The 26884-nt window shown below is 48.7% G+C and overlaps 9 protein-coding genes across 9 annotated transcripts; 5 read left to right on the forward strand and 4 right to left on the reverse strand.

The window, feature by feature from the left end:
- Positions 1-12: 12 nt before the first annotated feature.
- Positions 13-2346, reverse strand: L3040_009168 (uncharacterized protein; the record flags this gene model as incomplete). The annotated part of the gene is made up of 4 exons (XM_066155879.1): positions 13-255; positions 311-1485; positions 1540-1650; positions 1731-2346. The coding sequence occupies 4 exons, from the start codon at positions 2344-2346 to the stop codon at positions 13-15; spliced, it is 2145 nt and encodes a 714-aa protein (XP_066010160.1).
- A 513-nt stretch (positions 2347-2859) lies between these two features.
- Positions 2860-3750, forward strand: L3040_009169 (uncharacterized protein; the record flags this gene model as incomplete). Its single annotated transcript, XM_007293958.2, has 4 exons — positions 2860-3186; positions 3253-3492; positions 3557-3694; positions 3745-3750. 4 exons carry the CDS (start codon positions 2860-2862, stop codon positions 3748-3750), a joined length of 711 nt encoding a protein of 236 aa, XP_007294020.2.
- Positions 3751-3933: 183 nt separating this feature from the next.
- L3040_009170 (uncharacterized protein) lies at positions 3934-4678 on the reverse strand (the record flags this gene model as incomplete). The annotated part of the gene is made up of 3 exons (XM_007293957.2): positions 3934-4263; positions 4320-4613; positions 4667-4678. 3 exons carry the CDS (start codon positions 4676-4678, stop codon positions 3934-3936), a joined length of 636 nt encoding a protein of 211 aa, XP_007294019.2.
- A 293-nt stretch (positions 4679-4971) lies between these two features.
- Positions 4972-6168, forward strand: L3040_009171 (uncharacterized protein; the record flags this gene model as incomplete). Its single annotated transcript, XM_007293956.2, has 3 exons — positions 4972-5194; positions 5250-6077; positions 6128-6168. The coding sequence occupies 3 exons, from the start codon at positions 4972-4974 to the stop codon at positions 6166-6168; spliced, it is 1092 nt and encodes a 363-aa protein (XP_007294018.1).
- Positions 6169-6715: 547 nt separating this feature from the next.
- L3040_009172 (uncharacterized protein) lies at positions 6716-7797 on the forward strand (the record flags this gene model as incomplete). The annotated part of the gene is made up of 2 exons (XM_007293955.2): positions 6716-7540; positions 7660-7797. The coding sequence occupies 2 exons, from the start codon at positions 6716-6718 to the stop codon at positions 7795-7797; spliced, it is 963 nt and encodes a 320-aa protein (XP_007294017.2).
- An 8124-nt stretch (positions 7798-15921) lies between these two features.
- On the forward strand, positions 15922-17048 carry L3040_009173 (uncharacterized protein; the record flags this gene model as incomplete). Its single annotated transcript, XM_066155880.1, has 4 exons — positions 15922-16174; positions 16253-16412; positions 16468-16592; positions 16645-17048. The coding sequence occupies 4 exons, from the start codon at positions 15922-15924 to the stop codon at positions 17046-17048; spliced, it is 942 nt and encodes a 313-aa protein (XP_066010161.1).
- Positions 17049-17213: 165 nt separating this feature from the next.
- L3040_009174 (uncharacterized protein) lies at positions 17214-18915 on the reverse strand (the record flags this gene model as incomplete). The annotated part of the gene is made up of 3 exons (XM_007293953.1): positions 17214-18193; positions 18265-18728; positions 18851-18915. The coding sequence occupies 3 exons, from the start codon at positions 18913-18915 to the stop codon at positions 17214-17216; spliced, it is 1509 nt and encodes a 502-aa protein (XP_007294015.1).
- A 747-nt stretch (positions 18916-19662) lies between these two features.
- L3040_009175 (uncharacterized protein) lies at positions 19663-21872 on the reverse strand (the record flags this gene model as incomplete). Its single annotated transcript, XM_066155881.1, has 6 exons — positions 19663-20676; positions 20809-20854; positions 20903-20962; positions 21020-21196; positions 21291-21477; positions 21539-21872. The coding sequence occupies 6 exons, from the start codon at positions 21870-21872 to the stop codon at positions 19663-19665; spliced, it is 1818 nt and encodes a 605-aa protein (XP_066010162.1).
- Positions 21873-23416: 1544 nt separating this feature from the next.
- On the forward strand, positions 23417-24106 carry L3040_009176 (uncharacterized protein; the record flags this gene model as incomplete). Its single annotated transcript, XM_007293951.1, has 2 exons — positions 23417-23731; positions 23861-24106. 2 exons carry the CDS (start codon positions 23417-23419, stop codon positions 24104-24106), a joined length of 561 nt encoding a protein of 186 aa, XP_007294013.1.
- Between the last annotated feature and the right edge of the window lie 2778 nt (positions 24107-26884).

Genomic DNA, 26884 nt, shown 5'->3' on the forward strand with positions numbered 1-26884 from the left:
GACTACTCAAGATCATGCCTGAGTCTTCACTGCCATGATCGTCTCTGTCCTGACCACGACATGCTCCGTCGCCTTCGTGGGTTCCGGTAAGATTTTTCCGTCTGGGCCTCGGGGTTTCCGTGTCCAGCCTGTCTTGAACAATGGACCGAGTTTGAAGCGTGGGAAGATGTGTGCTTCAGTATTGATTACTATTTTGTCGAGTGGGAGGAGATCATTGGACGAGAAGAGCAGGTAGAAGTATTTCAGTGTTTCAGCCTATCTATGTTAGTCACCAAACTAGAATTTAATAAATGAGACGGGAAGTACTGACCAGCCAGAAGCTCTCCATGTTGTCCTTTGTGGATGGTGGGACCATGTTTGCGTTAGACAAACTCGTAAAGCCACCACCGTCCTCCACGGCAGTGTAGTTCACAAAGGACTTGAACATCTCCCAGCCCCACTCTCTGTAGATGTTATCCCCAGTGATCCGCCACATGTAGAATAAGCTCTCGACTGTTTCTGGCCGCTGCAAGTTATGGCTATCTTGGGATTTGATCACATAATCTTTCTTCCACTCAGCATCCTCACTATCCTCAAATTCAAGAGGTGCCTTGTGAGGAGCAGATTCCGGAAGTGGAGGATTGTGGATGTTAAAGTATGTAATTTCTGCCGCGAGCCCAGTTGCCATGACCTTATACATTCCCCAGCAGGTGCGCATCAACTCACGAGCGAGTCTCATGTCTTCATCTTTCTTTTGGTTCCAGCTAGGCAGCTTCCTGGCTTCTTTTTCCGGAATTCCACCAGTAGCGCCGAGAGCGATTGTCCCAGGCATGAAGCATACGAGGTGGTCCATTTTGGGAGACAGTGCGCCCTCCAAGCCATCGGGTCGCTCCCCAAGAACGGTAAACTGAGATCTTTCAGAGTATGTTATCAAATTCTTGCGGACTCCCGCAAGAGATTCATTCCAAAGCTCCTCGTAGATCGGCTCCTCTTTTGAGGTTTGTAAATATTGTTTGATCAGATACTCGTAGTACGAATCACCTCGGCTACCCAATCGAATGTTCTTTCCTCGAAAACGACCATCATGTGCGTATATGTAAATTGGAAGCAATCCATCCTCCATACCGTTGTCATCAATCACCTGAATGACCTTCTCGGCCTTTTCCCAGTAGAAAGATTCCCCAGTAAGTTTCGACAGGTACTTGAATTCCAGCTGCAAAGTTGCCGCTTCCGCAGTCGAGGAGGCTCCGCCATCGTCGTGTGAGACCACGCCTTGGTTGGTCTTCAAGTTGACACTCGCGTATGGCACCCCTGAGGGAGATTCAAAAGCCCCGATCAGACGATTTGCCAGATCTGTTGCTTTCTCCAGGTAAAGGTCTTCTCCTTTCGCACCTTCATCATCATCTTTCAGGGGAGCCATTTCAGGGAACTCGGTTGAAAGATAATGCGCAGAGAGTAGACCTCCCAGCATCCGAATGGTTGTTTCAAAAGTATTGACTTCTTGATCTTGGTCGTAAGTAAGTGACGTTGACAACCACTCTCGTGCATGGGACAGTCTACTTGTCAGATTCATCAACATCAGTGTGTCCAAAGCATCTACGATGATCCAGCCCATGCCACTTGGGGTCATCTGTCGCCCTCGTTTTGAGACGGGATGAAACTCGTCCTTGCCTGTAAGAGAATGGATTAGCCTATCAAGTGAATGATCAGAGGTGAGTTGGACCGCTCCATCTTAGAAAACTTCCACATACCCCATGCGTAACGGTCATAAGCATCCCAGCTTAGTATGAATGCATCTTTCACATGCTCTCGACGCTCCATCCAGTCGACGTTGGCTCCGGCCTTCTCTGATTTCTGTAGCCAATTCCAACGGTCCTTCAATTTCACACTTTCACCATCATCACTACTGAAGAAGCCCAGCAACCAAAATATGGCCAGTATAAAGAGCCCAAAGCTGCCCAGTATCCGTTTCTGCTTCCACATGGGCCGCAGTCTCCTGGAGGCGGCATACGAATATGGCTTGTCCTTATACATTGGCAGATCTGCCCTGGTTTTGTCGAAGAGGGCTCCCATTCGGTCTTGCATGCCACTCATAACACCTCCGTTCGAATGTCCTGCTGTCCTCGCGGTCACCCCTGAAGAACCCCAAACTCTGTTCTCTAATTCCCGTTGTGGGTCCGTGAAGGGAGGGACATTTTTGGGAATCGAAAATGACATGTCTTCGACAGCTTGCCTGCCAGATTCCAGTGCCTGGGCGCTGGCCTCCCTGACCCGTTGTGAGACGTTCGCTGCAGCTTGGGTAGCTGTTCCTCGGAGAATGGTGAGTGCAGGCGAGCGATGCAGATTGAACGGATCGCGGGTGTTCATCGAAAACGTTGGACCATTTCTCAAGGAGCGACTGCGCAAATACTGCACCAGAAGGGTTGATAATTGCCTAGGCTCACACTCGCCTGTTTGTTGACTTGCGTTTGGCTCTGTACTCACACGTTACGTTGTCCATTGGAGGATCCAAGATACCTCTCAGTAAGAGCTCGCTTAGCCCCACTTAAGCTCCTCAGCCTTGCATTGTGGCTTCAATTCAAATCGGCCCCAGGTATAAGCTCAGCCTCATTCCGCTCGTTATATCCAGCATAGTTTTCCTTTATCGTTCAGTTCACGCGCCAGTCGTACCGTTCATCATATATTTTTACTAGTAGGTGAAGTACAGAGCTAAGTAAGTGCCTTTAGACTACTTAAGTAAGTTACCTATGTCCAGGCCCCGCCTTCGTCACTCTTCACCTCTTCACCCTTTACCTCTTCATCTCTTCCCCATCCCTCTTGATTCTTCTTGAGCCGCAGAGCACAAAAATCCGCACTTTTTTTTTTTCAATCGAAGCCACTATGACTCACCACGGCGACTACCGTCAATGGCCATTTCTCAATCCAGAGGAGTTCGAGCTTGCCAATGCTTTCTTCGAACAGAAGTATATGGGAGTAACACTAGGTCGTACAAGGAAGGTTTTCAGAGTACGACTTCGTCGGGTCATGACTACAGGAGAGTCTTATATCACGATCATGCGGTTGCTACAACCTCCTGAGGATGCCGATGCGGATGAGTTGTCTCTAGCTCTTGCAAGGCTTAGCGGAGGTGGTGAACGCGGTGAGAAGCAAGACCTCACAATAGATGTCGACATGAAGATGGATACTACAGAGGAAGAAGCGGATGATGTGGGTTTCCTTTTTTCGTTTTCAATTGAAAGGCTATCCAATCCATTATGTTGAACCAGATCGCAGGAAGCTCTCTCGCAACCGTTGGGTCCCCCTCGATACACCCAATATTCAGATCAGCCATTTGTGACCTATGAAATACACCTCCATCCCACTTACCGTATGCCAACGCTGTGGTTCACATTACATTCCCTACCTATGGGTGAGCCAACTTTCGATCTAGACTCCGTCTACCGCTATCTTGTTCCTACCGAGTACAAAAGCAGGCTCCGGGCAGCTGGGATCACCGGTGGATTTTCGGCAGCTGTCAGTTTTGACCTCTTACTCTTCATACTGATACTGAAATTACACCCATACTGACATTTTTCAGCCTCACCCCATCACAGGAATTCCCGCTTTCTTCGTTCATCCTTGCCAGACGAAAGAAGCCATGGAAAGTTTCGATTGCTCTCTCCGAAATTACCTGATGGTCTGGTTGGGTTTGGTTGGAGGATGTGTAGGACTATGGGTACCTCCTGAGATGGCGCAAATTGGAGACTCTGACTGAGTCTACATTAGTATTGAACTCTGCGATCGTCAGCACAATGACAGGATATTGTCACAAGAAGTATACCAAGAGCCGCAAATCACGTTTGAATGTGGATCGAATTTCTTCTAACCTCGGTATGTGCAACTTTTGGGCCAGATGGCGGTTGCCAGGCCATTCCCTCCCCAGCTCCGAACGCCTCAAAAATAATGTAATTTCGTCTAGTCGTCATCGCCACTGTCCTCGTCCATAGCAACATCCCCGTCACTGTCTTCCTCTGGCTCGCTGTCCTCATCCCGTCTTCTCTTTTGGCCAGCCACACTTGTCGTCGGGCTTCTAGCATCCTCCATTGTTTGATCCACACCTTGAGCAGCCGATGGTGGCTTCAAAGCTCCTCCGGTGACTGGTGCGCTCGAACCAGCTGGCGGACCATCAAATACGCTTCTTTGTAGTTCTGTGGAAGTGACCTCTCCTGCAGCCGCAGAAGGCATACGAAATGTACCATCCAACTTTGCAATGACATCTGACTTCGACTTGGCGTATTGGATTTGCTGGGAAGGCTGTTAGCTACGTTTATTCTTCTCTAGAAAATTTGATAGCAACGTACCATTTGTCTTCCGAACAGCTCGAACCCTTGCAAAGCCCTCATAGCCTGAGTCGCAGTCTGTACATCTCGGTAGACAACATGCGCCTGGCCACGCATCTTCATGGTCTTCAGAGCTACCACATCGAGGACAGGACCGTACGTAGAGAAGAGCATGTAAAGGGAGATGCGCAGGTCCGACTTTTGGATTTTCGAGGAGGGGAGATTGGTGACATAAAGGGATTGGTTCGGGGCGTACGACGGGATGTTGCCAATTGCCTTGCGCACGGCGGTAGATTGCCCTGGGGCCTTTCCTTCCTAGAGCTCAAGGTCAACATCTCTGGAGCAGAAGTTGGGATACCTGCACTTACAACGTGCGACATGTGGAATGAATTTTGCTACTTCAGATCTACCGATCGTTTCTAGTAGCGATGCACCAGAAATAGCTCTCGGTGGATTTGAAGCAGTAGAGTATATACTTGTCTTGATATCCCGAATTAAGGTTTGCGGTACTGTACTAGCGCGGCTGCTGCTTTTGAGACCAAATCAACCCCACCACCTGACGTCTCGACCCCGGCGTCATCATCCAGACCTTGGAACACCGCCAACGACAACAACAACACCAACAGCATTGGTAGTAGAGAGCTCCTCCTACCAAAACTCAAAAAGCCTCACAATGGCTGCCCCAGAAGTCCACCAGCTGTTCCACCACCCGATCGCAGATCATTCCTTCTCCGCCGACAAGCAAACACTTGCTGTAGCACGAGACACCAGCGTTGAACTGTATGGACGTACAGGTGCTGGTTTCAAGCTGAAAGATGAGTTGAAGGGTCACGATAAGACTGTTACCAGCGTGGATATTGCGTTAGACAGTGGCAGGATCGTCACTTGCTCGCAAGGTCTGCTCTCTTCACCCCACACACTTGAGCACCCATAATACTGACTTCAGCAAAGACCGAAATGCCTTAGTCTGGGAGCCCTCACCAACTGGCTACAAGCCCACCCTCGTTCTTCTCCGCATCAACCGTGCTGCTACATTCGTTCGGTGGTCTCCCTCCGAAACCAAGTTTGCCGTGGGATCCGGTGCAAGAGTTATCGCCATATGCTACTTCGAAGAGGAGAACGATTGGTGGGTATCCAAGCATATCAAGAAGCCTATCCGCAGCACTATCACAACCGTGGCATGGCATCCAAACTCTGTGCTCCTGGCAGCTGGGTCAACTGATGCTCACGCAAGAGTATTCTCCAGCTTTATTAAGGGCGTGGATGCCAGACCAGAGCCAGGAGTTTGGGGTGAAAGACTGCCATTCAATACTGTTTGCGGAGAATACCTGAACAACTCTGCTGGATGGGTTCATGCTGTCTCATTTTCGCCTAGTGGAAATGCTCTTGCTTTCGCGGCCCACGATAGCAGCATCACTGTTGTCTACCCGAACGGTGCAGATCAGCCTCCTAGAGCAGTCGTGAGCGTAAGCACACAACTTCTGCCTTTCATGAGTCTCATCTGGAATGGCGAGAGCGAGATCATCGCTGCAGGTTACGACTGTGAGGCCTACCGCCTCAAGGGTAACGAGGGTGGTTGGCAATTAACCGGGTCCTTGGAATCGAAGGGAAGACCGGGACTTGGTGATACGCGGGAGGAATCAGCTTTCAACATGTTCAAGCAAATGGACTTGAAAGGAAAGACTACAGATGATACTAAGTTGAAGACGGTTCATCAGAATACGATCAGCACCATCCGTGTCTATGAAGAATCCGGTGGCGCTGTTCGGAAGTTCAGCAGTAAGTGCCTTTGGTATACTGGTATCTGGAAGCATGCTAACACTTTCTAGCGAGTGGTGTTGATGGACGAATAGTAATCTGGAACGCTTAGAACTTAGTCAATGAAATTATGGAAGTGTTTCATGTCTCGTTCATTGTGCTTGCACAGTGCCTTCTGCGATGACCGCGGACTTCCAATTCGTGACGTGAGTTTCATCTTTCAGGAAAAATTTCTATCACGATCTAGCAGGTCTAAGTCCATTCTTTGAGTCGCATTCACTTATAATATGGCCCTCTATATTTTCCTGGAGCTTCTTTTCCCAAATCATCAACATCCCGTACTGCCCACGGTCTCCGCATACGCGGCCATTTACAGGATGAAGAGAGATGATCTAGATCAAAGCAGAAGAGACGCACTTCTACCACCCCCTGCGAATGCAAGCCACAGCAGACTTTCTGGTCTTCGTCACGGTCTCAACTCCGGAGCCCTCATTGCTCCATCTGACGGTATGGGACGGCACGATCGCCTTCCTCCGATACACCTCTTCCCCCGTCCATCTAACACTCTCCCTACTGTCCTACCAGTTGGGAATCCATCTAGCAACCTTCAGCCTTCAAACGTGTATCGGGCAAGATGTGTCACGCCAGAGGATAGAGAAATGACCACTCCGGGTCCATCGCGGAGAGCAAGTCAGCAAAACCCAACTCCAGCTGTGAATTACAGCTCTAAACCACACGTCTGCTCTTGCATTGGGGATGAAAGAATGTGCAAAAGCCAAGTGCCGGTTTCACTTGCAACTGAAGAGTTCAAAGTAGCTCATTCATTTGCTCGAGTGCCAATCAACGATCTTCTGAACCGGCCTCCATCGCCCCCACATCGATGGCCTTATCAGGATGAGCCTGCGAACCAACCCTCAGTGGACAGCAGCGGCTCTCGCGATATCAAGCATCCGATGACAACCTCGGCAACCTCCTCCTCCCGCTCAGCTAGCCTCATAAGCTCAGACAGCACCATTCGACCGCCCTTTATCAACATTACAGAAGAGCGCGGCATTCTGCTCAACGCTCTCTACGGAATCTGCATGGACGCCACCGCGTCCCACGTTAGCACTCTGCTCCCAACATCATACCACAGACACAGCCATGACCGTCGTGCAAAAGCTCGCTACCATCCGTACTCGCCTCTTGGGGGCCGGCGTTCTAACGCTGGACCGTCCAATGCCCGGCCAGCTACGCTGATGGACAATATCTCGACGATCTGTACGCATACCTGGCGCAAAGCCAGGGGTGATGAGATGGCGCCGCATAAGGCGGAGGCCGATGCTGTCCGGGTGATGCGGGATTTGTATTCGTGGAGCGAGGTCGTCGTGCGGGGGCTAGACAGCAACGGGGACGGTAGTGGGGACGGAGACGGCGATGGCGGGAATGAGCCGAGTGGCGACTGTGGTTGGAAGGTTGGGTGGGCGGCGAAGAAGCTTTGTCAGGTAGGTCTCCTGTCTGGCTTTCCCAGGGCTCCAAGCACAGTGCCCGGGTTGCATGAGGCGTCTCGATATTACACCCCAATCTCTGATTCTGAGAGAGGGAGATACTGACTTTGCCACAGTGGCTGGGCGACGAAGGAGCTTGGGATGAGTGCCATGTTATCACTGGCGACTTGCGTAACTTGAGTGAGAGGGAGGCGGCTCGGCGACGGATCAGTGAGATAGATGATGAGAGTGACGAGTCTGGGAATACTTGCTGAGTACCGGGATGCGAATCTGTTTTGTGGGAAAGCGGTAAAGAAACCACAGCAAAGCGGCACAGAAAATCGACTTGGAATGATAGATAGCCGATTGTATCAGAAGAGGAGTGGAGTTACATACGTTTCGTCCTAGGTCCTAGGATTTGATTCTGACACGTCTTCACTCCCGATTCAATTCGGAGTCAAACTTGGTCGTTAGTCGGAAAAATAAAAAGACCGAAGACCACCCCTTCTGATTATGTTAGTTACTCAGGAGAATCAGGAAAAACAATAGTGCCCGATGATCCAGGATCTCCATTAATATCCCACCTCTTCCAATCAACGATTTCGCTCGAATATTCAAAAACAGCTCCCGTTTTGTTTAAAAGCGTTGAGCCCTTAAATCCAACTCATCGTCATTTACCGTCCCCCCCCCCCCCCCCCCCCCAACCTCACCGTCGCCCAAATACGCCAATCTAAAGCTATTTTACCTCCTCGCCGCCCAATATGATTTCCTCACCCATTCCAGTTGCCGAGCCATCCTTTCGAAAGTAATCCGAATCTCGCCCTGTGTCAAACATCTATTTCAAAGACGCGCAAGATCTATTCGAAGATGTGATAACGCGGTTTGCAAAGGAGCATAAGCCTGGTCTATTCGTGCTAGTGGAAAGCTCCAATTCGCGAAGGAGGAAGAGGGAGACTGTACCGGTACATAGCAGCTCGAAGGGAAAACAATCCAAAGGCGGAGAAGGCGAAAGAAGAAGAAGAGCCCGAGCGTATACCGGTATGGCACTTGGGAAAAAAACCTTGGAAATAAAAGCAATCGCGAAAGGATCGCTGTGGTAACAATATATCTTCATCTTCATATTGGATCATATTGATAACCCATCCGGCCTCGCGGTAGCCCTTGCCTAACTAGTTAGTTCTCGTGCACACAGATACCGAATGCACAGGTCTTGGCGTCCTCGGCTTGGCAAAACTCGTTGAAATCGTTACCATCGCTTTTCCCGGCGTCAAGAGATCGGCGCCTTCCCTGGAGCTCGGAAGCTAAGCGCTGAGGCTCTTTGAACGGCCATTTGAAATCGACTTCAGAGACGATGAAGAGGGAGGCGATGATGATTCGGCAGCTTTAGATGATAGCGATTTGAAGCTTGAAGATGACGTTGATGTGAGCCAAGGAGCGAAAAAAAAGGTACGATGGGTAGGTTACGATGATTATTGATTTTACGAAGCATCACTGTTTGATTATGTATGTGGATTGGGATTGCCGTGCTGAATAAGCGAGGAACACGAAAATCGGACTTCAAGCAAAATAGGTAGGTACATTACCAGTATAATCATCGGCTCGCTTAGGTGGGCCTCCTTACATCCTCTAAGACTTTCCGCTTATTCTGACTACCTGTTTATCTTTTCACAACGCTACCTTTTTTGCAATGTATCGATATCTACGTTAGAAGCCAAGGGGGCTGTAGAAGCCGAAGGGGTAGGGGTATCATCAATAGCGTGCGCCTTTTTTTATTTCGTGTAATACGTTTTTTAAATATATATATATATTTGCAGGCTTGGACTTAGGAAAGAGGAGAGGAACCTCCGTGATGAAGAAACCTCGAGTTTGAAGGGACCGACATGATAAGGTAGCGTTGTTAATCTTAAGTATATTAGGAAAAAAAGTTAGTAGTTATAAGAACGAGTTGACCTTATTTCCTAATTCTTAAATTGCACATTGCTATTCAATTTGCTAGTTGCGAGCTATACAAACCTTGGAACGTGCAACTTCTACTACCAAGTTGAGTCGATCTTGATTAGGATCAACTCAACGGGCCTAGCTGCACGGACGTGCAATTGTGAACCATACACATTCTTAATGACAGTATCCTCGGTGGTGCCGACTTGCTACGGCCAGTCGATCGTCTTTTTCGGATTAAATTTAAGGTAACCGGCGATCAGCAGCGGTACCAAGAAACATCTTATTACGGGTATATTAAATTATGCTTGAACAAATATTACGGAAAAAAAAAATCTATGTGCGTGGTTTAAAAATCTAAATAAAGGCGGCCACAGGACGGCCACGGAACTGTCTCTTTCTTTCAATAGGACGGTTTATTCGATAAACTATCCCTGTGACGATAGTGGCGGCCAGTATTCCGTAAGGCAGGTCACGAGGCCTTGGACACGTGTATGGGTTACACGTTACCTCGTGATCTCTAGTCCCCGTCCTGGCAGGCCAGCCCATAAGACCTATTCTCCTGTACCTAGTTCTCTCTTTTCTTCTTCATCATTCGTTCTCAGTACTGAGCATACTCCTATGCTCATAGATAGTACTACAACACTACCTTTGATAGCCGTGATAATCTCCAGATCAAGTTTGAATATTGACTTTAGACGGTTTAGTAACCGTTTCTTATAAAACAATGAACCGCGACATGACCCTCTACTCCCTTTATAGCACTTCAAGCGAGAGGAATGTTTTGATTTATCAGCTTATATAAAAGATGCGACCAATTTTCCTTAGACATTCAGTAGATAATAGAAATGGCTTTTATTTTCGCTATTGTTCGCATAACGATATATCAAACAACATCTAACAATTGACCCCGCAAAAGTTCAATCGTTTTTTTGAAAAATTTGATTGCTTGATATTCTATCCGAAAGTGCATATGAATCATCTGATGCCATCCTGTTCGATTTTTCGAATCGTGCGAACGGATAAAAGTATGCGAAGGCGATGATGAGATGTACTAGGACAGTCAAATGGGACCAATGCATCCAGGATCGCCGTTACACTATTGATATTTATTAGCGTGAATTTAACGTAAATATTGCCTATCTGAAAGTGGACTGACTTTTCTCTCGCAATCGAGAGGATTTCCTCGAACATCTGAACTGCATGGCATAGGAGATGGCAGAACCGGAATAGCAGAGACGACGCTAATCATAGCGAGGAGAGCAATATGAGAGAATCGCATCTTGAAAAGCTTTAGATGTGATGAATACGAGGATATGAATGAAGATGTAAATTGTGGGATTGACTTGAAGAGAGGTGAGTAGATTTGGTGAAGCATTTGGGGGATCTTTCTCTCTATTTATCTATTTCCAGGCCAAAGCACTTCCAGAAAAGGGTCTCGCAGCCTTGCCCCACCTCCGTATGAATCCTTGTCGAAAGTATAATTTTGCAAGAGCTTTTACCGGGGCTTGAACCAATCAAATTGTAACGATCCAGCTTTACAAATCTACGACGGACGGCACAAACACGAGGCAGCAGTGCAGGGAGGACTGCCGACGCACTATGAATATTTACGTAGTATTAGCGTGATTTGAGCGTAATTATTCCCTATCTGGGAGTGGACTGACTGATCTAAGCGTAATTATTTGCTATCTGAAAGTGGACCGATTGGTTTGGCGCAATCCCGGGGATCGTCTGAAATGCATATCTTAGGAGGTGAGATAAACGGGATAGCAGAAACGACGCTAATCATAGCGAGGAGAGCAATGTAAGAGAATCGCATCTTGAAAGGCTTGAGATGTGATGAATAACGAGGATTTGAATGAAGACGTAAGTTGCGAGATTGACGTGAAGTGAAGTGATTAAATTTGGTAAAGCATCTACGACATCTTTCTTTCTATTTATCTATTCCTAAGCCAAAGTAAGCACTTCCAGAAAAAGGGCTCGCAGCCTTGCCCCCCCTCCGTATGAATCATTGTCAAAAGTTAGCAGTACGTAGTATAATTTTGCAAGCGCTTTTGCCAGGGCTTGAAACCAATCAAATAGTAACGATCCAGCTTTACAAAGTATCTTGAAGCAAGTATTCATTCAGGAGGCGGGACAGTAACAGAATGAAACTTCATATTTGCTTGTTACTTGTGTGCTACGTACTACTATGTACTACGTACTACGTACTACGTACGTGCCGGTAGTATAATCAAGTATTACGTACTACGTATGAAGGTACAGCGCTCAGGCGTTATAACCTTGGTTACCCCCGCAGCCACTTTTCTCAACTGACTACTACTACACGTTGTACGTTGTAATTGGGCAGTCCTATTACCGGTACAAACACGAAATGGTACGCAAAGTCGGGGGCGAGTAGTTGTTTATATTTAGTAAACCTACTTTCCGCATCAATCACAGCTTGATAGCGAGCGGGCATGCTTTCAGTCAGCGCTTTAAACTCATCTTCTCCCTAGTTTCCTACCCATCATCGATACAGTAGCTTCCCGCAGCCGATCGTACTAGGTATACTTCGTAAAACATCTTGTCCACGTGGAAAGCATAATTACCACGGTACAGGCGCAAGTACTACGTATTACCCCTCGAGGGTGCCTCAAAAGTTTAGTTCCCACTATAAACCCCCGGGTTTTACCCTACCCTCAAGCGGTAATAGTAGTACTACTACGTACGTAGTACGTAGTACGTCCCAGACGTAAGTATTACCGTATCCCTCGAGGGTGACTCAAAATTTTAGTTCCGACTACAGAACCCCTGGTTACCCTACCCTCAAGCGGTAATACTTACGTCTGGGACGTACTGTAGTACGTACTACGTACGTAGTAGTTTCATGAATCGTAAAACGCTGGTTTCTGGACGGCTCAAATCCTTGTCAACTTTCTTGCACACACTAAATAGAAGTACTACTACACATACTACGTAGTAGTAGTACTACTTTCCAAGGCTAAATCGCTAAAAGTTTACTGGTTCAAGCCCTGGTTCAAGCCCTTGCAAAATTATGCCATTTATCCATGGAGGGGGGTAGACTGTATAAGTTGATTGGTTTAAGTCTTGATAAGAGCCCTTGAGAATAGAATTATACTTTCCACATGTGTTTACGTAGTACGAAGTAGGAGCGGGGACGGTATAACATTTAACCGCTGTACCCTCGTACAGATGGTTTGGACTTTTCTAGAAGGCATGTTGTACTACCGGTACGTCCCAGGCGTAAGTATTACCGCTTGAGGCTAGGGTAACCAGTGGATTCATCGTAGGAACTAAAATTTTGAGGCACCCTCGAGGGGTACGGTAATACGTAGTACTTACCTTAAAGGCAGGTAGGGGGTCATTTGAACGGTCCTCTGACCCTCTTTTATAAAAGACGGTTATTAGACCGCTTAAATTCAGTACTAAGCTCTTTTCAGTAATAGTTTGCCGAGAAGACCGTCCCATTAAAAGAGACCGTTTTGTGGCCGTCCCATGGCCGTCCCCGTCCATATTTTTAAAACAGGCTTACTAATAAGCTCGTTTCAAAAAATTGAAATAGTTCGATAACTATTCTAAACAAAATATAGTTGTAAATGAAAACCATTTCTTAAATGGAATCGTTTTAGTAATAATTTAATAAATTCGATGCCAAGATATTTCTCGGTATCGCTGCTACGGCTTATATATCAACGCTTTAAATTTTTAATAATCGGAATCGATCGATTTAGTAAAAGTTCACCCGCGCAGATGCGCCTTTACAGCACCCGGGGAGGAGGGGGGGGGGCGGGTGGTAATAAGGGGGTGGTATACCTACTAGAGGGTAGACTGCTAAGCAATTGAAAAAAAAAAAAAAATTTGCTTATTAATCAACGTTTTTCGGGACGGTTTCAAGTTCGGGGACGGCCTTGGGACGGCCTTGGGACGGCCACAGGACGGTCTTAAAGCGGTCTTTTCATAAAAAGACCGTCTTTAATAAACGACTATTTAATCGATTAAAACCGTCTTATTTTAGTAATAATCTTTTCACGAAAAGACGAACTCTTATAAAAAACGATTCAATCGATTGAAATGGTTTTTTTTTAGCTACGATTTAAATAATTTAAATCGTTTGTTTTCAGATTCTATTCAATTTTAAGTATCGGCTTAGGGTGATCCACTAGCTATGCCAACCTCTTGGAATCGTCTTTTAAAGAGACCGTCATCGGATTATCAGCTGACGGTTTAAATGACCCCCTACCTGCCTTTAAGGTAGGCCTGTATCGTGGTGTGTAGTAGAAGCCGGACTCAACGTTACTCCGCAGTTTCCGGCCTTCTTATTATCACCTCCTCTTACTGTACAGTAGTAAACACAGATAGAAAGTATAATTCTCTAAAGGCCTCTTATTAAGGCTGGCGCCGAGCAACTTAATACTATAAATATTTAGCTTTGAAAAGTAACTTTATGCTAGGTGATCGGGCTTTGAGATGTGCCACCGCTCTACGATTTACGCTGCATAAGGGTAATCGGAGTTTAACATCTATTTATAGAGCAGGATGTTAGAAGGATTTCGGAGCCGAGGTTACGCAATTTTGCAAAAAAAAAAAAAAAAAAAAAAAAAAAAAAAAAAAAAAACCCTTGTTATCTCCACTTTTCGTTAACCCAATTACTACGTACTGTGCTACGTAAATCGTGTAAAGGGATTTCGGAGACCGAGTTATCGTATTGAGTTATCTTATCCAAATATAATAGTAGTAGCGTAAACCACCTTGGCGTACGCTTGACAGCTAAGAGAGGTGGAGAACTCTCGAAATCTCACGAGTCTGTGCCTTGCTGATCCATATATATTCGATACAGAATATAGTAGTATCGTCATATTCGTCAAGATCGAAGCGTCTGCGAATATACTTCGGGGAATAAGATGTTTTTTTTTTATCAAGGATTTATTGGCCGCTTGGCAATAATCCAACGAGCCTGAGAATAGAAATCTTGGGAATGCTTTCCATGAGCTCGTATACCTACAGTAGTAGTAGAACGGCGACGGCAATCATCATCGTATAGTGATAATAACAAACTCGCGCTACAGCGAATGCGGTCGATGCCTCACCGTCTTGGGCCGGGTACACCTAGTTGTATCTCCTACGTCCTATTAAAGGCAGTGAGATAAGCCTTAAGGCCTGTACCTCCGCTCTGTAGGACGGCCACGAAACGGTCTTTTTCAATAGTAAGACTGTCTTTTCGGTAAAATATACGGTACGTGAATATAATTCAGTGCTGATTTTAGACGGTCCAATAACCGTCTCTTGTAAAAGAGGGTTAGAGGACCATAGAAAGGGCCCCGCTACCGGTACTTCCCTTTCTAGTATCTCAGAACCTCGGCCCTGAGCAAGTTTGTTCCAACGTCCGATATATCTCCCACAGCAAACTCGAAACGCGCACTCAATCACCTTGTGCATTCTTTAGATACGTATCTCGTCGTTAGACAATGCGGCCGATTGCCTCTACTTGCTTCATCTCTTGTTATAGATCTTCAAATCTGGGGAAAGATTGAGCTTGCTCTAGCGGATGAAGGCTGTTCTACAAGTATTGTACCATCCACTCAAGCTATGGTGAATCGTGGCGGGGGCATCGTCTACGGATAGAGGTATTCTCAGCTGCATTCTTTTTGTACGTGAACTTCAGCATGCGTGATATACCCGATGTTATCGTGTTCCAAGGTAGCTAGCTACCAGTGTACCGCTGTGTATTCCGGAAGCACGACTTGAGTGAATCGGGCTTCTGCCGAATATTTTACTTCCCTTTTCAACGGTTTTTTTTTCTTCCTGATATATACTTTTCTCCTGCAACAATGGCTCCGATCAAGTCCGTTGCTGTCGTCGGCGCTGGTCCAGCTGGCGCTATCACAGTTGATGCTCTTGCTCAGGAAAAAGCATTCGACACTACACGGGTCTTCGAGAGGATGGAGAAGGCTGGAGGTTGTTGGTAAGTCGCCCTTCCCGAGGACCGGACCACACCTCTGAATAGCAATACAGAATATCGGACCCAGTGGACCATGTGCAACAGTACCCCGACCTCGAGAAGATAGCGAACCGTACCCCAGATGAGACTCTTCCCATCCCATCCCACCGAAGCTCCCGACTGTGACTCCGCACAATACCCAATATCGCTTTGCCGAGACGTCGATATATCCTACGCTAGAGAAGAATATAGATGCGTTTGCCATGTTCATTTTCTCAAGAGCCGTTTCCCGAGGAGAGGTCCGCGTTGAGTATCAAAAGACATGGGGTTGATTCTCCGTTCCGTCATGAGAAGACTGTCGAAGGGTATCTATCTCCAGGGTCTCATGAATAGGAACGGATACCAAGATTGAGTTACATACAACACGACTGTAGAGCTGGTCCATAAGGACGAGGTATCCGGGAAGTGGACACTCACCCTCCCTCGGACAACCTCTCGAGAACGGAAGAGAGGATGAATGGTGGACCGAGTCGTTCGAAGCCGTTGTGGTTGCCCCTATACGGTGCCATACATTCCGCACATCCCCGGCTTAGCCGAACTCGCTCGAGACTTCCCTGGAGTGGTGGAGCACAGCAAAGCGTGGAGAGAGCCGGAGAAGTATCTGGGCGAGAGAACGGTCGTCGTGGGAGCGAGCATCTCTGGACCCGACATATCGCACGCGATAGCGGATCTCGCCGAGGTGCCTCTCAACTGCGTTGTGCGGGGGAAGTGTAAGTCAAGTCGTGTGTCCGAGTATGTATATACATATCATGGAAAGAACAAAGCAGCTTACGATCCGATCCCTTTAGACCACCCCTATATCTCTGACTACGCCTTCCAGCACCCCAACATCCGGCGTCGACCACCCATCACGCACATCACCTCCAGCCGCGAAACGAACCAACGCACAGTCTCCTTCGAAGACGGCACGCATCTGACAGACGTAGACCACATCGTTTTCGCCACTGGGTAAGTCAACACCCTACCTCGCCTATCTCTACATCAATCAATTAACCGAGCGCAGATACCTACACCTGGACGCTCCACTTCCTCCACTTCCTCCCCAACCTCGCCTCCACGATCTGCAACAACCGGCTCCCGAACCTCTACCAGCACGTCTTCTGGCAGCCGGACCCGACCCTCTGCTTCGTCGGCGCCGTCGCCGCGGGCTTCACGTCTAAAGTGTTTGAGTGGCAGGCAGTGCTCGCAGCGCGATTCCTCGCCGGCCGCATCGCGTTCCCGCCCCGCGAAGAACAACAGGCATGGGAGCGGGAGCGCATCGGGCGCAGGGGCGACGGCGTGCCCTTCTCGTCCCTGTACCCCCACTTCGAGGAGTATTTCGAGGAGGTGAGGAGCTTGGCGGGCGAGCCGACGGAGGATGGGGAGGGGAGAAGGCTGCCGCGCTCTGAGAAATGGTGGCGGGAGGGCTTTGACAGGGCGCACTTGAAGAAGAGGATTGAGGTGTGGAAGAGGGAGAATGCGGAGGCGAGGGATAGGATCAGGAGGGAGGAGGGGGAGGAGAGGGTCATGTACGGGGAGGAGGTTCCGAGGCCGTCTGGAATACAGAATCAGAGGGCTGAGATGCAGAGTCAGAGCTGTCTATGAGAACAGGGCAACGAATAATCCGATTGCGAAATGATTATGGATGGCTTCGTCTTCGTTTTTGGATTATGGACACAAACATGATATGCGCAATCGTCGTATTCTGGTATCTCCCATAGTAGATGGAGGCCGCGACGTTCGTCCGTGAACCCCCTCACCCACCACCAGCTACGCCTTGACAGCAGGAGCGAGTCTCTCAGCCGACGCGGCATCAAGTCTCTCCCTGCGGACGATTCTGAGCCCAGCAACAAGCATAACTAGTGCCTCTATTCCAAAAACCACAGCGAGAGTAACCATAGCCCCAATAGCACCCACCACAGCCCTCGACATGCCTCCCTCGCCCGGAGCGCCCTGACTAGCCGACGGCGTTCCCCCGGAAGTGGTGTTAGCAGCAGCAGCAGCACACACCCCCGTCGAGTTGCCGCACTGCGTGCACCAGGTCGGCAGATCGCCCACTGCAAACCTTGCCATCTCGCTCGCGAACGTCGACCACGGGAGCAGCGTCTCGGCCCGTCCGAACAGCGGGTAAGCCGTCAAAGGGTTCGCCGCCGCCGAGCCGTTGGCGAACAGGAAGCGCACCGCGATGTCGTCCGCGCTCGGGTACGGCGCGGTGGTGGTTGTGTCGTCCGACGACGACGACGACGACAGGCTCGCGTTGGTGACGAGCTCGAAGACCATGGAGGAGGCGTAGCCGACGAGGCCGGTGAAGTTCGCGGACGCGGCGGGCAGCTGGGCGAGGCCGAAGAAGGAGAGGAAGGAGGCGTAGGCGCCGAACTGCAGGCTGACGATGGGGGCCTGGGACTTGCCCGTTATGGTGGCGTTGAGATGCTGCACGATCTGGGCGGCGAGGGTGGAGCCGGCTATGGCGCGGATGGGCTCGGAGGAGTTGTAGGCGAGGTTGAACTCGTGGACGTCGGCTAGGGTTTGGAGTTGGTGCAAGGTGGGGGCTGTGAGGAGGTCCGAGGATTGGATGCTGGTGTTGTGGATCAGGGCGACGTTGATAAGATCGAACACGGTATAGGCGTTCTTGAAAGTGTTCGTTGCGGCAGTGAAAGTCCTGTTGATGACAGGGAGAAGGTTGGAATAGAAGCCCTCGGTGGATTTTAGCTTGTCCTCGTATTCGTCGGAGAAGAAGTAGTTGTTCGAGCCTTCTACCTGTTAGTACGAAACCTCACAATCAAGTTATAGATGTATCAACACAAATCCGGGTAATACTTACTGACGATTGCATTGTGACATCCACTCTGACCTTGGAGCCAAGCGGAATTCTCTGAATTGGCACCACTCGATGCCGATGCCACAGCATTCACCGGGATCAATTGATACCCGTTCAACGGAGCAGCAACGCTGGTTCCATTGGCAAGAACCTGTGTTGATAAAGTCGCTCCAACGGGAGGGTACAGGCCCTGCAAAAATCCCACAGCAGAGTTTTGGAGCACGGTGTCGACTGGAGCCTCAACACTCAATTGGGATGTCTTGACGAGATCCGAAGCCAGTCCGAAGATGGGGGAGGTGGCGTTGGCATCGACATAGCGGTTGCGGTAGAAGTCTCCGGATTGCCAGACTTGTTGGTAGCCGAGATCTGTGAGAGAGGTGGGCGGAGTGCTCTTAGAGGTTCGGTCACCATGGCGGTGGAAGATGTAGACTCCAAGCACGGTTTCTTGAGCTTGAGTCAACGAGAGCCTGGGACGAGCGGTTAGTTAGTATCAGGTTCATAAGTGGGCTTTTCTTTTCAAGTGGATAGGAAAGAATTGGAATTTTGGGACGAGGAAGTAGGTGGCCCATGCATATATTATTATACATACAAGGACGCGACGACGAGGAGCTGCTTTGCGAGCATCATGACATTGACCGAGATGCTAGAATCCATGTGGATGTCGGGGTGATGGTGATGGTGAGGGACGAAAAAAAAACCCCTCACCACTTATCGATATCAATTCTTCAAATTGCCGACTGGCCGGCTACAATGGGCATAGCCAACTTCCTAGTCATCGGATGAACAAGCTCATTCTCGCGGCCTCGCCTCGGAGAAACGCTTTTTTCCCCGAGCTCAAGGCGGCACCGAGACTTGGGTCGAAGGCTTACTTGTCGCCGCCAAGGGCATATCTATACATACCTGCATAATACTTATTGTACGAGGAATATCGCGGAAAGGAAAGAAAGAAAGAAAGAGAGAGAGAGAGAGAGAGAGAGGTTGTGATGGAGAGGAGAGAGAAAGCTTCCACCCTGACTATGTATACCCGCACTCCATAGTCCTAGTGAGTGAATGACGGAGCGAGTACGCATGTAAGGCTTTATCGCCAACGATAAAGAAAAAATGAACGTGTGTTCGTCGTAAACGGTGATTGAGACTCGTCTTGATAAAAGTCTTGTAGTAGAGCTGATTTTCAGTCTGTCCATGACCTGATTACAAGCGCCCACGGGACCCTCTGGTTTCCTTCCAGCCTATCGTTTCATCCAATTGCCTATATAGAACGCCCACGCTGTCCTCCCGCTCGTCACGCATAGCTGTCATCTTCGATCCTTCTGTCCAGAAACTTGGGTAACCAAAAAAATGGGGTATATAAAAAACAAACATAAAAACACCAGAGACTCCATGCTGGCCCAAACAAAACTTTCAGCAGAGGCTCTTATACGCCCGCTTCCACTGCGGCCACGACTGCCTCTCCGCCTTCTCCTCCGCAATCAGCTCCGGCAAGTTCAGATCCCGCCTCCCCGTCTTCAAATCCATGTCCTTGGCCCGCATGAAGGGCGTCTTGAACCAGTACTTGTATCCCAGGTAGAACAGCACCACGATCGGGGCCGCGAGGTACGCCCGAAAGAAATGTTGCAGCTGCTCGGACATGGTCAGGTTCACGTAGCCGACGGGCCAGGCGCCGGTCCAGAATTGGGTTATGAGGACAAGGCAGTTGAAGATGAAGCCGATCCAGGAGCCGATAAGGCCCGATTGCGAGCGGAAAGCAAGCTCGTCCAGAGTGTGGCCCTGAACCTTCCACGCGTGCCGGAAGCGTATGTGCGAGAGGCATATTGAGCCCCAGGTGAGGATTGACGAGAGCCCCGAGGTAGCGAGGAGCCAGTCGAGCACTATGTCCTGCTGGCCCGAGTCGGCAACAAACGCAAGCAGCCCGAGGAACGACGCGAAGCAGATTGCTACCAGAGGACGACCCTTGCGGTCGATATAGCTAAAAATCCGAGGTGCTTGGCCTTGCTCCGCGAGACTGGCCAGCGTTCGGGAAGACCCAAAAATTGCAGAATTTCCAACGGAAAGAACTGCGATTAAAATAACCACGTTCATTACTGAGGGTAAGACCTCGATACCTGCGTTATTTATAGATATGACGAAGGGTGATGCGGCTGCATCGGAGTGGCCTCCCCCGACCAAGCGCGGATCGTTGTAGGGAACGAGGAGGCCAATGATTGTTAACGAGGCGATGTAGAATATCGAAATGCGCCAAAAGACCTGTTTGATCGCCGTTGGTAGCGACTTCCGAGGATTGGCGGTTTCCGCAGCAGCAAGACCAACTAATTCGGTTCCTCCAAAGGCAAAGGCAGCGGTCACAAACACGCTACACAGTCCTCTGAATCCGTCGTGGAATGAGCCAGGATTTCGCCAGTATCGCGCTCCGATATACTTCGCTCAAGTTAGTTCTGGATACAGAAAAGGTCCAGGATCTAGAAGTGTCATGGAACCTTAGCTCCGAAGACATATCTTCAGAGCCAGGTCTCTGAAATTTTGACGAACAAAGCAGGGAACCGCACATACTCCGGTGTCTGGGCCACCTCCACAATTCAAGATGATACCGAGGATACTGCTGAGTGTCAGAGACGAGGTCAAATGTGTATAGAGTACTACGGACATATATCCTATGATAGAAACGATCTTAATAAACGAGAACACGAACTCCGCTTCGCCAAATCTACCGGCATTGAAGAATTTAGTTGACTAGCAATTTCTTGCAGGGAATCTTACTCACCCTTTCACGCCAAACATGTTAATGCCGACGACGAGTACCAGAAAAATAGCGACGTAAGTTGCGTGTTTAAAATTCGGACTCTCCTCCCAGAATTTGATGGTCATCGATGCAGCGATGATCTCAAGGGGCAGAACAGTCAACCACTGCATGCAGTAATTCCAGCCCATTGCAAAACCCCTGGAGAGGACACGCAAAAGTCAGCGCTTGCACGTCTAGTGAGGTGTGGGGATGAGGATAGGAAAAAGGGGAGGCATCTTCTCCCGTTACCTACCACGCCGGATCCAAAAACCTCGTGGAATAGGCCGAGAAGGATCCTGCGACTGGGAACAGCACAGCCATTTCTCCCAAGGCATGCATCGTGCAGTAAAGCATGATACCGATGAGGGAGAAGCTGATGAGTAGCGAAGCCGGACCGCCAGCTCCGAGAGCCTTTCCGGATGCTACGAAAAGTCCCGTTCCTAGGCTGGATTAGACCTTTGTATAACCTCTAAAGAAAACAAAATGGTAACAAATGCCTACCAATCGAGCCGCCAATGGCAATCATTTGCAGATGCCTCCCTTTCAACTTTCTGGCGAGCGGCGAGTTCGCGGTGTTCTGAGCGGCGAGTTCCGAGTGGAAGACATGACCGTTGGCTCCAATGACCCCATTCGGCGTGATGTTCAGCGCCGGATCCCGCTTGAAGCTCTCCAGCACCCTTTTGTAATACGGCTGCTGGAACGCGGTCCTTTCCTCGTAATGGTTGTAACTTGGCTCTTGACCGCCTGCACTCCGGTAGCTCGGGGCCGCAGCGCTGCGCGACTCATACCTGGTTAGCCCGCCCTCCGTTCCCTTCTCGACGTCCTTATCGCTCATGATTTCGATCGTGAGGGGGATGCGATAGTTTGGCTGCCGTCGGCCTTGATATAGTAGTACCTGTACCCCCACGAGAGTATCGTACGGAGGGAGTACAGTAAGATCTCGCGGTAAAAGAGGCGCAGCGGCCAAGAAACTGGCTGGCTGGCTGGCTGGCCTTGACTTCTTGAGCCTTTCGTGTCGCCTTTGCGCTGGGCAGAGTAGGACAAGACAGGATGGCCGACCGGCCGGACGGAGGGGGAGGCTTTCAGCTGTTGTACTATAGCGGTGCGCTGTATCTCGCTCTCGGCCTCGGGTGCATGTGCATGTGCGATGCGATGCGATGCGACGGCGACGACGACGACGAAGACATCAGGCGCTGTCAATGCCTTGGAGACTGGAGGGTAGCATGAGCTTGAGCAAGAGAGAGAGGGCTGAGAGAGAGTTGAGAGAGAGCCGAGTGAGAGCTGAGTGAGAGCTGAGAGCTGCGAGTTGAGAGCTTATCCAGGCCAGGCTTCCATCTCCACCCACCCATCTCAGCCGTCCCGACCGTCCCAGCCGTCTCACGGCCCTTATCGGTCCCCCAGAGACCCAGAGGCAAATTGATAGGGAATTTGATAGGTTGTCGTTGTGGTTGTGGCTATTTTTTGCTTGACCGGTGGGCTTGCCTCTGGGGTCCCTGGGTCTCTGGGTCCCTCGGTCCCTGACCTTGTCGCCCCAATAGTGCCGATACCTACGAATAGATCAGCCGAACGAACGAACGAACGAACGAATGAACGAATGAACGAAACGTCGGCGGACCAAGAGATCGGGATTCAGCGGCCCCGGTTTTTAGGCCACCGTTATTCTTGTTCTTGTTAATCTTGGTATTTTTGTCATTCCAACATTCCACGATCCCCCCTCCTTGCAACTCACTCGCTTACTGTTCCGCAATTAGTTGTACGGAGTACAGCTGGGTATTTCGGTAGTTGTAATTACAGAGGTGGCCCACCATTTTCGCCTACTTACACCACCGTCAAATTATTCGTGCGGCCCGTTATAATGCAGTCACGATAAATTTACATTAGGCCTACTATTTACGGCCTCGCAATCTTTGTTGATCTTTTTTATCTGGGGTAAGAGATTGCAACGCTTTATATAGACTCGTATTACGTCCTCGATGGCCTCATTAATCAAGTCTTATCGGACTTATAATTTATTATCCTAGTATTGACATTTCCATTTCTGACACTCGAGAGGTGCGGTGGTAATTACCACACGGGTGATGACGCCCTATGGCATTTGGCCTGCAAAGAAGTATATATAATCCATCTCCAACTGTTCTCTGGGCGTCTCACCACAGTCTTCGCTCTCTCTCATCTTCAAGACATAGTCACACACTCTTTTAACACACTTCACACTCGTTTACAACAGCAACAACACACTCGTTTACAACAACAACACACTCGTTTACAACTACAACACACTCGTTTACAACTACAACAACAACACACTCTCGTTTATAACAATAATACACTCACTATCGAGACATCTTAACCTTAAAAGTTAATCATCCTACCGGGAAAATGCAGTTCGACCTGTCAACCCTCCTCATCCTCGCTACAGCGATCGCCTCCATCAACGCAACACCTCTTCCAGGTCAAGGCCTTTCCATTCCGGAAGCTGCAGAGATCTTGGCACCACGGAGCGCGGAGGCAGCCTTATCTCGCACTAGCCCGCGCTCGGTCAGCTATGACGATCTCCTCAAACGCGGAGACTGGACACCCAGCATGGTAGGTGACGAGGAGGAGGAGGAGCTCGAGGAGTTCGAGGAGCAGGAGCAGGAGGAGGAGGAGGAGGAGGAGACGCTGCGGAAACGTGAAGTGGAGCCCTTGCCCAAGGTAAGTCCCACGTCCTTTCATTCGCAGATCCCCTTTCGTGGCCCTCGACCTTCCCGTCTACCGAGTAAAGTGTACCTTTTCAGATAAGTAAAGCTATGAGAAATCTATAGGCTGACGAGATCTCTTCAGAAAAAATTTGACGGGTTTGAATGGGACACGGAGTTCACAGCGGGTCTCAAGAGAAAGTTCAAGACGAGCGTCAAGAAGGGCGTCAAGAAGGGCGTCAGAAAGGGCGTCAGAAAGGGCATGGAGAAGGGCCTCGGTAAGGGTTTCAAGCAAGGTGTCAAGATGGGCGTCAAGAAGGGCATCAAGAAGGGCATCAAGAAGGGCATCAAGAAGGGATTGAAGTGCTACTTCATCCGCATCCTGTGCTAAAAGTCCAGTTGACAATCATTGCCTGGGAATGACGAGCCAGAGGGGAGGTGGGGCGTATTCGGCGTTTATGAAGACTTTCAGGTGCTTCATGAATAGTTGGAAACAAAATCGTGTGTGGTCGGCATATCCGTTTTTGAGCGTTGAATTTTGGGGGCTTGGGAATGGATTGCTACGCTTTTATAGTTAACTGGGCGTTTTGTACATAAAGGTAGTAGGATCGGTTGCGAGCTGTAAATGAATTTAAACTCTGCTGTAAATGAAATTTGACGAGCCATCCTCTTTTCATCAAAAAGCATCAACCAAGTTTGCCAAAGGGAATCTCTCACCCATCTCTCTCTCTCTCTCTCTCTCTCTCTCTTCAGACTCCGTAAGCGAGACTTGACTAGCTAACGACGGATCCCCAAGCGCCGCCGGGCTTGCCTCTTTCAGTCAGCAATACTGCAATAGCAAATGCCGTGCCCAGAAAACCCTGCCAAGACCGAAAAAGGCTCCGTAAGTGTTCTTCTACTTAGTACCACCTAGTATCACGGTAGAGGCCTAATTGTAGTCCTTCCAGTACAGCCTGAGGGTTGCTTCAAAAGTCTAAATCTCCACTTAAAGCCCCCCTCCTGGTTACCCTCCCCTACCCGTTGTGCGTTGTACTACCCGTTGTGCGATGTACTACCGGTACTACTACTAGTAGTAGTAGTAACTTCTACTCTCTCGCTTTAGCTTTTTCTTAACCCTACTGTAACATCTTCCCCTCCCCTTCCCCTCCCTTTAATAGCCTATCCCATCCTAAAACTACTCCCAGCTAAAATCCTATTATAGTAGTACAATTACTACGTAACAAAACGCTGCTGATACTGCTACCGTTACTGATCAAAGCCTTAGCGAACTCTACCTGCCCTCACGTATTTTTTTTTGTGAAAGCTCTTTCGATATACGTAGTAGTAGTACTATGTACTATCCCTCCCTATGTCTATTTACTCCGCAGAGGTCGGGCCCAGTCTAGCCCCCATAAATCGTCGAGCGGTGGCTTCCAAATATCCTGGCTCAAACTGCGCCCCATAAATCCTAGAGCGGGGGTTCCCACTTAAGTAAATAGCTCAAACTGCATAGACTATATAATTACTCCAAGACACCTTAAAGGGGAATGCCGGAGCTTTTAAACGGTCAGCTGATCGTCTGACAACTATCTCTCTTAAAGGACGATTTTAATAAGTTGGCATGGCGGGTGGATCACCCTAGGCCGATGCTTTTAAGATTGAATAGAATTTTGAAAAAAAAAAAAAAACGATTGGAATTATTTAAATCGTAGCTGAGATGGAACTATTTTGATTGATTAAATCGTCTTTTTTAAATGCTCGTCTTTTCGCATAAAAACCGTCTTAGGACCGTTTTCGAGCATTTGAAGACCATTTTTAAGACCGTTCCATGGCCGTCCCAAGGACGTCCCCCAACTTGAGACCGTCCCGGAGAACGTGGATTACTAATCAAATAATCTTTTCTTTTTTTCTATTGCTTACTAGTCTACCCTCTACTATACTCTCCCACAACCACGCCGCTGGTCTAATAGACGAAGGTAGCCTACCTGCGCGGCCGAACTTTTGCTGAATCGATCGATTCCGATGACAAAAAATTTAAAGCGTTGATATGTAAGCCGTGGCAGCGATACCGAAAAGTATCTTGGCATCAAATTTATTAAATTATTATTAAAACGAATTCCATTTAAGAGATGATTATTATTTTACAGTTATATCTCTTTAGGAACAATTATCGAACTACTTCAATTTTTTAAAAAGGAGCTTATCAATAAGCCTATTTTAAAAATATAAACGAGGATAGCTATGGGACGACTATAAGACGATTCTAAGCTCGGGGACGATCGAAGAGGTGAACTATTCTTGATTTATAACTAGTACTTATTTTAAACGGTCCAATAACCGTCTTTTGTAAAAGAGGGTCAGAGGACCGCTCAAATGACCCCCTACCTGTCTTTAAGGTACTGTACTTTTCAGAGCGAAATCGCTATAATAGCAAGATTATTAATTCGAGCCCTACAGTAATAAGAGCGTTTGCAAAATTATACTTTCGATATGTATTCATGGGGGAGACCCCGCCTTCCCCACCGGAGAAATAAACGGCCGATTGAGACCCGGGCTTAGCCCCGCCAAATAGGTAGCTTTGCTTTTTTCGGAAGGTATTCTTCGGTGAGGATGCCGATCAAGAGGTAATTGACAGTCGAGTTTCTTGGTATACGAAGATATCGCATGATTTGTCTTCGGCTTGGGAGGCAAATGACTGAGTACTAGAAGTAGAATAATCGAAAGTAAAATTTTCAAGTTGAGTTGGTGGTTGCATAGGTGCCTCAATCGGCTACTGTACTTACGGAGTATTTCTCCGGTGGAGAGCCCCCCACCCCCAAGTACTACTAAGTACCATATTCCTACGTTGTAAATAAAGAAAGGGCAGCATCCCAAGGGTGGCACGAGCCAAAATACTACCGGTAGTACAGCAGAATTCTATTCGTGCCACCCTAGGATAGTGCCCTTTACTGTACAGAGTATGTTATACGGATAGGGCGGGGATAGTACCTAGAAGTACTACCGGTACTACAGTACAAATTAAAAACTAGTACTGTACTAGTAGCAGTAACAGAGTTCTTCAGTCTGTGGCTGCTGGGTTGGGGGTTCGATCCGCCTTGGCCATCGGAGTGGCCGTCTGAAGTAAGCTTCGCAATTTGGAGGCTGACTAATCACTTCTTCTCCACTACAGCCTCTAAGCCGGCACTCTCAG

This window comes from Drepanopeziza brunnea, assembly GCF_022702325.1.
Source record: "Drepanopeziza brunnea f. sp. 'multigermtubi' strain 214-2 chromosome Unknown ctg19, whole genome shotgun sequence".
Taxonomy (NCBI): domain Eukaryota; kingdom Fungi; phylum Ascomycota; class Leotiomycetes; order Helotiales; family Drepanopezizaceae; genus Drepanopeziza; species Drepanopeziza brunnea.